The sequence below is a fragment of the Lipotes vexillifer genome, unplaced genomic scaffold (assembly GCF_000442215.2).
Source record: "Lipotes vexillifer unplaced genomic scaffold, Lipotes_vexillifer_v1.1 scaffold1115, whole genome shotgun sequence".
In the NCBI taxonomy this organism is placed as follows: domain Eukaryota; kingdom Metazoa; phylum Chordata; class Mammalia; order Artiodactyla; family Lipotidae; genus Lipotes; species Lipotes vexillifer.
The window spans coordinates 1,204,593-1,214,901 of NW_006792080.1; the positions used below are offsets into that span (position 1 = coordinate 1,204,593).

Genomic DNA, 10,309 nt, shown 5'->3' on the forward strand with positions numbered 1-10,309 from the left:
TTTTTTTGCGGTACGCGGGCCTCTCACTGTTGTGGCCCCTCCCGTCGCGGACCACAGGCTCCGGACGCGCAGGCTCAGCGGCCGTGGCTCACGGGCCCAGCCGCTCCGCGGCATGTGGGATCTTCCTGGACCCTGGACCGGACCCGCATCCCCTGCATGGCAGGCAGACTCTCAACCACTGTGCCACCAGGGAAGCCCTGTAGAAACTCTTAACTGCCCATTACAATAGCCGATTTATATAGCTGCCCTGAAGCTATGATTTTATACACGGTCTTTAAAGTCCATATCTCTGCTTTTGTTTTTGTTTTTTTAATGTGCAGCTACCTGGATTATACACACCTTGTTGAAAACGTAGGAGGAATTTTGTATCTGTACTAGGGTTGGGTGATGACTGAAACACAAAGGGAGACATAATCCTATAAGCCACACCACACCATACATGTCCCCTAGGAGACAACAGGCCTGTGAAACAGGTAACATGTCCATGGCACAGAAGATGTTCACTTTTCACTAGGCCAATTGGTTACCGCAAGTAATTTCTTTCCCTGAACAACACAAACAAGCAGGGTTTTCCCTATTTCGTACAAGAGGAGGGAAGCAGGAGACCAGCTGTCTTACTGTGTGCAGTCCCAACGCCTGTTTCTAATAGCAAGACAAATCCTTGATGGAAAACGTACAAAGTAACTGAGCTGGCAAGAAATCAGAAGGAAACACCCAGACCCCTTTCTTTCCGTTACACAGGTATGACACCTTCTGAAGCTCAGACTCAAACAGGAAAAGAGAACAAAAGTTACTATATATCCATTATTTTGATTCTCTTATCTGATTAGGTGGTTTTCTGTAACTGTTGGGTTAGATTTTAAAGGAATGCCTGTACAACAGGAAATCAACTCCAGTACAAAAAATAAAGTCATGTGGAATTTTTGAAAACTGCCATACGGTAGAATCCGTATCCTAGTTGTTATAATGAAAATAGAACGTCTGCTTCTTAATTTTAAAAAAAGATGACATATAAATCTCAGTTCTGTTAGCCCACTGTGCCTGATGTTAAAGTGGCACGTGAAGTTGGTCATGGAGAAAGTGGCCGCACAGGAGCTGCACACAAAGGGGGAGAGGGGACATGAACCCCCCCAGGGCACAGCCGGGCGGCACCTGGGGGAGACTTACCTGGGTGTGCCCGAGGGTTTCCAGTACCGGCAGAAGAGGTACTGTCCGTCGGCGTTGACCAGGTGAGGGAGGTCCTGGTACGGAACGCTCTGTGGGGTCCGCCTGGGGGAACTTTCCTCCGGCATTTCTGGAAGGATCCCCAGGGCCTGGGAAGGAAGAAGGGAACGGTGCAAAGTCGGGGATACGGCAAAACACAGAGACCAGGAGGCAAACCTTGTTCAGAGTCAGGAGCAAGGTTTTAAAGCAGGTTAAAAACAAAAAACCTCCACTTCAAAGATTTTAAAAATACATATATACTCCTTAAGACTGAGAACTCCCGTTTGTTCTTAAGAAAAACGCTCACTTTATTTTTTAAGTGCCTCATTACAGCTTTCTCCCCTTCCCATCTGTGTTTATTTTAAATCATTTCAGGAAACTTCATCTTAAAGACTACTTTAGCTGTAATCAAGTGGAAATTACAGTCAGCTCTATGGGTATAAAGACCCAGCTGCAGAAGACCCAGTCGATCTTAAAATGCCCAAGGAAGTTTCAAAGGGGCGCGATAATGAGGTGGATGATATTCCGATTAATTCCCCCTGCCTGAAATTCCAAGGATGCCATGACAAACCTGTTTCCATCACGTCCTGGCTTTTGCGGTCCACAGCCACACAGCCTTGACAGTTAGAGCCAGGCAAACACGGGCTGTTCCCGCATCTCGGCGGTCACAAGGCGGCCGGCAGGGCGCCCCACGCCCCTGCTTCCCACCTCGAGCCCTGGCTCACATATGCCGCCTGGGCTCGAAGGGTGCGGCGCCCTCTCAGCCCTCCGGGGCCGCCCTCCCTCCGCGGGGCGGGCAGCGGGCGCCTGCGAGCCTCCACTACTAGTCCACCATCACTTTTCCTAAACAAACCACTGAGGCGGCGTGAAGGGGGGCCGGGAGCCCGGCGCCCACTGCCCGGGAAGCCAGGGAAGCAGCCTCGCGCTCCCAGGCCCCCCGCCCACGCACACATGCGGGTCCCCGAGGAAAGTCACCCGGGCTCCCGACAAACTTTGTTCCCCTCCCGTCTCCACCAGCGCAGGCAGCACAGCCCCGCGCTGTCTCTGGAGGTGCTGCCAGCTGCTCTGCTCGCAGACGGCAGGGCACGGGGACACGGAGTTGACGGGTCCAAGTTGGTTCGGGGATGCTGCTGGGGAGCGGGGCGCGCGCGCACCAATGCACACACAGACACGCGCGCACACGCGCGCAGGGGCGCGGGAGCCCACGCCGAGCCCGGAGGCGGGGACGCGGGAATGCGGGGACCCGGGGCTGCCCCACCTGGGGACGGCGCGGCAGCCGGGGGCGGGTACGGGAGGCAGTTACCGGGGCCACGAGCGCCGCTGTCGCGTCCCCGAGCGCGGTCCTCGTCTGTGGCGGGCCAGGGCCGGAGAGCTGCGCGCCGCCGGCTCCGCAGAGACAGGGCGCGGCGTCCGCGCCGCCACTTATGCCGGCTCTCGGCGGGGGCGGCCGGAGGGGGTGGGAACGCGAGAGGCGGCGCCGGGCCCACGTGTGCGGCCGGCGGACCCGCCACGCGCTCCTCCCCGCCGGCCGCGCCCCGGGGTGGCCGCGCCGGGGACTGTCACTCCCCGAACGGGGACGGCTCTCGGGAGCCTCCGAGCGGCAGGACACGCCACACCCACGCGCGCACACACCACGCGCGCACACCCACCCGCACAGAGACACATGCAGGGACACACATGCACACAGACCTCCCCACAGATACACACACGTGGGCACCACGCATGCAAACAACAAACCGCACGGACACACACTCAATACACAAAGACAGACACACGCGATCCACAGAGACACACAAACCCACGTAACACATAAAAAGGAACAGAGAGGCACTCAGACACAGACACCCCATGCAGACAGAGACACACACACATCACACACACACACCACACAGACACACACACACAAAGCTGGGGGTTTGGGGGAGGATGTGCACAAGCCCCAAGAGGTAGGGTAGAGCCAGACAAGTGCAGGCCTTGCCCCAGAAACCCTCCCTGGGCTCCTAACAAAACCCCTGGGAACAGGGAATTCTGAACAGCTTCCAGTGCAGCTGACAGTGTAGCTGGGGCACAGGGACAGCACTGGATCACAGTCTAGACCACCTGGGCTCAGCATTAGCACCTCCAATTAGCCTGTGAGGCTTCGTCTCCTCACCTGCAACCCACGACTGACAATATCTCTGTCCCTAAGTAACAGGTGCCCCTGCTCACACTGACCTCGGAAGGCCTTTGCGTCCTTCCTTCTTTCACAAACAACTTTACACCACAGCAGTGTTGAAAAGAACCACTGTCCTCCAGAAACTCCCATCTCAGGGTCACACGTCTTGAGGGGGGAGACCCAGGCTGCTTAAGGCCTGTGCTCCAAATTAAGAAATACAACGAGAGAAGCCGTTGAGAAGCCGCTTGGGTGTAAGCGCTGCGGAGAGGGGTGGCTAAGTGACAGGACCCAGGCACGCCAAGTCTGGAGCAGCCATCTCAGAGCAGAGAGCCCGGAGGCGGAGGCTGTCACACTGCAAGCCCCTGGATTAGAATTTATTCAAGGAGTGGCCACTGGGGTCCAATGGACATTGTGGGGGACCCAAAGCCCACCAAGTCCCCTGTATGCAGTTATTTCACATTTTCCCAGCTCCAGCATCTCATGATTTTGAATACACACTGTGAAAGTTTGGGGGACAGTTTTCAGCAGAACCCCAGTGGAAGTGGTGGTTAAGAGCTTGAAGAGTCTCTCCTAGTTTGGTTACCAACGTAAACGAGAGCACGGGGGTTGGTCAGCACCCACACTGGGAGTTAAGAGAGTGGGACTGTGCTGTTCCGTATCTGGCCTTTTTTTCAATTAAACTTTTTATTTTGAGAAAATTGTAGGCTCGATTATTCAATTATATAAATGTAGATTCAATTCAGAAATAATACAGAGAGATGCTGTGTACCCTTTAATCCAGAGATAACATCTTGCAAAACTACAGGGCCATGTCACAACTGGGATATGGATGTTGACATAACCTTCCAACCCCACAAAGATCCCTCACGTTGCCCTCTTTTAGTCACACCCTCTGCTCTCCCATCCCCTCTCTCCCCACACCCCCTGGTAACCACTAAGATGTCCTCCATCTCTAAACTTTTATAATTTAAGAAGTTTTATAAATTGAATTGCACAGTGTGTAGCCTTTTAGGATTCGCTTTTTTTCTTTCAGCATTTCCAGGCTGTCATGTAGTATCCCATGGTATGGACGTACCACATGGTTTAACAGTTCACCAGGTGAAGGACGTCTGGATTGTTTTCAGTGTCTGGCTACTACGAATAAAACTTCTGTCAACATTCATCTGCAGGTTTTGCAAGTCTCTGGGATAAAAGCCCTGGAGTACAATTGCTGGGCCCTATGGAAACTGCATGCTTAGTTTTTTAAGAGATTGCCAAAACGTATTTCAGAGTGGTTGTCCCATTTCACATTCCCACCAGAAATGTATGAGAGATCCAGTTTCTCATCATCCTTGTCCGCATTTACCGTTCACTGTTTCTTTGTTTTTGTTTTGCCATTCTGTTAGATATGTAGTGGTATCTCACTGTGACTTTAATTTTCATTTGTCTAATGGCTCCTGTTGAGAATCACTTATGTACTTATTTGCCATCTGTATATCTAATTTACTGGATGCCTCTTCATGGCTTTTGACCATTTTCTAATTGGTTTTTTTTTTTTTAGTTTCTATTTGTTTCAGTTTTTACTGTTGAGTCCTGAGAGTTCTATATTTTAGATATTAATCATTTGTTGGATATGATTTGCAAATATTTTTTTCCCATTTGTAGCTTATCTTTTCATCTTGTTAATGTGGTCTTTTGCAAAACAGAAGTTTTTAATTTTTATGATACAATTTATCAATTTTTCACCTTACGCAGTTTGCTTTTGGTGTCAAGTCTAAGGACTCTTTACCTAGTACTACATCTGAAGATTTTCTCCTATGTTTTTCTCTTTATATTTTACATTTCAGCCTCTGATCTAGTCTAAGTTAACTGTTGTATAAGGTGTGAGACTTAAATCAGTTTTGGTTTTTGTGTCTTTTGTCTGTTGATGTCCCATTGCTCCAGTTTGCCGAAAAGGCTTCCCCTGCCCCCCACTGAACTGTTTCGCAACTTTGTCAAAAATCACTCTGCCCAACTTGTTAGATCTGTTTCTGGATTCTCTATTCTGTTTTGATCTATGTGTCTATTTCTTCATCAGTGCCTCACTGCCTTCAGTATTGTAGCAAATCTAATAAATCTTAAAATTGGATCAACTGGTTCCTCCCACTTTATGCTTATTTTATACATTTTTAGCTATTCTAGTTCCTTCACCTTTCAATATAAATTTTAGAATAATCTTGTCTGTATCTATAAAAAGTCTTGGTAGGATTTCGATAGGAATTGTGTTAAACGTACATCAATTTGCTGGTGACATATTTTTACTATGTGGATTCTTCTTGCTCTGTCACTCCATTCACTTAGGCCTCCTTTGAGTCCCTCAGTGTCCTATAGCTTTTAGTATACACGTTCTATACATCTTTTGTCACATTTACATCTTTCTTTTTTCAAATAATTGTAAATGTCATGTATCTTTAATCTCGGTTTCCATGTATTCACTTCCAGTGCGTGGAAAGACAACTGATTTTTGTAGGTTCATCTTGTATCCTCTGACCTTGCTGAACTCACTTAGTAGGAGGGTGTTTGTTGTTGTTTGTTTTTGTAGCTTCCTTGGGATTTTCCATATAGACTATCATCATATTTGGAGTTTCTTGTAGGCAACATATAGTTGGTTCATTTTTTAAAAATTAATTCTGCCAACCTCTGTCTTTTAATTGGTATACTTAGAACATTTACTGTAACGATTGTTAAGTTAGAGCTTAAGTCCACCATTTTATTTGCTTTCTGTTATTTCTCTTTTTCCTTTTTCTGTTTTATTGTTCTTGCCTTCCTGTGGGTTACTGGAACAGGATCTTTTTATAATTCTATACATTTTTATTTATCTGTACTGTGTTTGAGTGTATTTCTTTGTATAGACTTTTAGTGGTTGCTCTAGTATTGCAAATATATACAGAGAGCATATATTGCATGTATATTACATATACATACATATATGTACACATATATCATGTTCACTGATGTCACTTTACCAGTTCTAGTGAACTATAGAAACCTAACATCTCCTTATGTCTGTCCCTTCACTCTCCCCCATTTATACTACATTTGTCAAATATTTCCTCTATGTACTTTGAGAAACAGATCAGACTGTGTTATAATTTTTGCTTTGACCATCAGATATAATTTAGAAAACTCGAGAGGAAAACCTATTTTATTTCCATGTATTTTTGCTCACCATGTTCTTTTTTTCCTTCCTGGTATTCCAAGGATCAATTTATCATTTTCTTTCTGTTTAGAGAACTTACTTTAGCCATTTTTTGAGGATAGGTCTGCTGGAAAAAAATTCTCTTTATTTTCCTTCATTTGAGAATGTCTTGATTTCCCCCTTCATTCCTGAAGGATATGTTTGCTGGATATAGGATTCTGGTTAATGGTTCTTTCCTTTCAGCACTTGAAACAGGTTTTGCCACTCTCTTATGGCCTCATGGAATCTGAAGAGATATCCACTGCCATTCAAATTGTTTTTCTCTTACACGCAACGTGTCATTTCTCTCTTGCTGCTTTCAAGACTTTTCTTTGACTTTAGTTCTCAGAAGTTTGATGATGATGTGTCTTAGCATGGACTTCTTAGAGTATATACCATCTGAGGTTTGTTCACCTTCTTGGATTCATAGCTTTATGTCTCTTGCCAAATCTAGGACATTTTCAGCCATTATTTCTTCTGTTCCTTTTTCAGCCCTGCCATCTTTTCTCCTCTCTCTTTGGGACTCTGATGATACAAATGTTAGATCTTTCATTATATTTCCATAGGTCCCTGAGGGTCTGCTCACTTTTTTCCAGTCTGTTTCCTCTCTGTTGTCCAGAGTGGGTAGTTTCTAGTGCCCTATCCTCCAGTTCACTAATTCTTTCCTCTGTCACCTCCATTCTGTCTTTGAACCCATCTCTTGGGGTTTTAATTTCAGGTGGTGCATGTATGTGCCCATCTGCCAGCCCCTCTGCCATGCCCACCTCCCAAAACTCCAATCCTAAGGTTCCTGGTCTATTTTACTGGTTTGGAACATAAAGGAGGGGGAGTAGGTGTTGATGGTGGGGTGACATGTAATTCTAGACATTTTGAGTTCTCTGGGACATCCAAGGAGAGGCCTGATGGGCAGGTGCAGAATGAGACTCAGACATTTGGAAATAATTGGTAATTGAGGTCATGAGAATGGAGTAACTTGTTCAGGAAATGTGGAGGAGGGGGGAGAATGAGGAGGGGGAGGGGGAGAGTTTGCAAAGGTGATGGAGACAGAGGAAGATGATATGGAGGAAGATGATATGGAGGGGGGGATCTCAGAGGCCAAAGGTACAGCATATGGTAAGAAAAAAGGACCAACAGAGTCTAATACTACTGTCCAGAAATCAATCAAGAGGACTGAGGTGTGCACAATAGATTTGATGACAGGGAGGTCACATGTGACCTTGGAGAGAACCCAGTTCATGGTTCATCAGGGCGGGAGACAGCCCGAACTGCACTGTGAAGTGAGTGAAAGGGAGTGAGGCAGCGAGTGGAGACAACCGTCTCAGGATATTTTCCGTGAAGGGGCAAGAAGAGCACAGTGGTGAGGTCGACGGGTTTGGGGGCCGGACAGCCTGGATGCAGAGCCCAGCTGCGCTGACTTCAGCGACATGATCTTGGGCGGGTGGTTTACCCTCTTTGTGCCTCCACAAAGTGAGGATAATTACGATTACTTTCTACTTCACAGGGCTGAATAGAACAGCGCAGGTCAAGTACTTAGCACAGCGCCCGGTACAATAAAACCTCACGATTTCTAAGTTAAGGTAACATATGTGCATGTGTGAAAAATGCCAGCGAGAACCAAAAAGTAATCAGTGAATGGTGAGTCTCCTTCCCACTCCTGTCCCCAGGGGTAACCGCCCTGCAGGTGCTCAAGTGAACTTGCAGACCCACTCTGAGGTCTGAGGAGACTGGGAAATGCCGGAAACATCTAAGAGGAAGAAGGGAGGAACTAAGATGCAAGGGCACGAAACACGAGCGAGAGTAGCTGAATTTCTAGTGGCTCCTTAAAGAGGCAGGACCAACTGCTGGGCGTGGGCGTTGAGGACAGGGCCCATGAAACTGCTGCTCAGCAGGTGTCGACGTTTGTCGCATCAACAGCCCCTAGGAAGGGCCACGCACTCCCCACGCCATCTGCATTTGTGACTGCGCAGCTCTTCCCATGGAGATGTGGAGTCCAGATCCCCTGCCTTGAATCTGGACTGGCTCCACGACTTGCTCTGGCCAATAGAATGTGGTGGAAATGATGCTGTGCTCATTCTAAGCCTGTTCCAAGCCACTGCAAGAGGCCTGCCATGCTTCCTCTCCCTTCCCTCTGCTGTGTCAATCCGCCTGGACAGCTCGATGGAGCCACTGTCGAGGCGCAGGGAGGATGAACACGCGGAGAAAACAGAGGCTCCGCAGCTCACAAGCAGCCTGTCCAGAAGCAGCTGTGCCCTGCTCACCTGCTGCCGCCCACGGTGCCTGAGGGAGCCTGGCCGGGACCAACATCCATCGCCAGTGGCTGAGTCCAGCGCCCAGAATCATAAGCTGAATAGACGGCGGCTGTTTGAAGCCCTAAGTCCTGGGGTGACTCGCGACACAGCAGGTCCCCCATTACACGTGCCTTCTTCCACACTCACAGGTTCCTTTCTCCGGCATCACGTGGGACCTGGGAGGTGGGATTCACCAGTTCCAAGTGTAAACGTTTTTTAAAATCACTGAAAATTTGGATGGAGGAAGGAAAAGGGAACACTGTAGTGTATACACTATCTACAAAAAAGAATTTACAGATGGCAGGACGAACAGGTTAACAGGATGTACCCAAAGTTGTAACTAAAAAGGTCATTAAAAAAAAAAAAAAATCCTAGGGCTGCTATGACGGGGTATATTGATTCCGTTGTTCTGTCTTATTGAAATGTGTTTAAAAGTTTCCCAACATCTTTTCCGCCTTGGCCCCCCTTCTTTATGTCTCCCATAAAGTCTTAAGTTCCTTCTTCCTCAATTCTTCCCACACAGGAGACTTGGGGCCACTAAGAGCCACGACTGAGAAAGGGCTGCTGGGTGTTAAATGCACGTGGAAGTCCTAAGACGTGTGTGGGTGCAGAAAGACTCCTGAGGTGACTCAGCCTGCACTGACTCTTCCCGAGGACACGGCTGTCAGCGTCACTGAGGGGGGTTACACCAGCAGCGCGGCATGGCGCTCAAGGCACGTCCCTGGCTTTCCTTGGCCACTGAGAGTTGTGCAGGAAAGACAAAACAGTGGAATTTTAATCCTTTTAGTGTGGTTCCCACAGCAGTTACATCCACTGGAATCAAAAAACAGGGGGTTCAATTAACAGGGGGAATTTGACAGCTGAGGAAACTGCACTGCCTTTCCTTGGCCACGGCCTGCATGTGGGGAGGCAGAAGCAGCCCCTGAACCCCATCTGTCCGCACCCCATGTCCTCTCCTCTCCTACAGACTGGCATGTGGGCCGAGGTCTCTGGGGAGGATGGATGCAGGTGTTCACTGGCAGGGGTTAAGTGCCACTCAGCTGCATCATGGGAAAATCCCCTTCAGTTCCTGCATCTTTCTGAGGAAAACTCTTCGTTAGGTTTTTATGCATCCGTACAGGCTCACTCACCTCCCTTTCTGATAAAGGCAACCACGCGTCCCTGGAAGTTAAGCACTTCGCTTTGTCTTCATTCATTTATTTGTAGGGTTACCTTAAATTTGTGGCAAGAGTTCATTTTCTACTTAAAGAAACCTTTAAAATAAATGAAGTTAAACACCAGTTGATGTAAAGAAAGACAGTGAAGTAAATACAGAGCACGTGGTCCACAGACACGGCGAAGCTACAACGTCAGTGGTATGGCCGTGAGTGAGTCAGGGACGCCCAGGGAGGAGCCCCGGGGTGGAGGCGCTCTGCCTCTACCTGCCGACAGCGCGTCCTGGTTCAGGCTCCTTCCACGCCAGCCCGA

The 10,309-nt window shown here is 48.3% G+C and overlaps 1 protein-coding gene across 3 annotated transcripts in view; it reads right to left on the reverse strand.

Annotated features, from left to right (window-relative positions):
* Positions 1-2,580, reverse strand: part of MGLL (monoglyceride lipase) — a 102,588-nt gene extending 100,008 nt beyond the window's left edge. The window contains exons 1-2 of one of the 3 annotated variants that reach the window (XM_007465265.1): positions 2,507-2,580; positions 1,168-1,313 (exon numbers count right to left, since the gene is read on the reverse strand). In XM_007465265.1, the coding sequence (XP_007465327.1) occupies positions 1,168-1,292 (125 nt within the window). In that variant the 5' untranslated portion in view covers positions 1,293-1,313; positions 2,507-2,580. Of the gene's footprint in view, positions 1-1,167; positions 1,314-1,774; positions 1,920-2,506 lie in introns of those variants that run through there. The other 2 variants (XM_007465266.1, XM_007465264.1) reach the window with 2 other exon arrangements.
* Between the last annotated feature and the right edge of the window lie 7,729 nt (positions 2,581-10,309).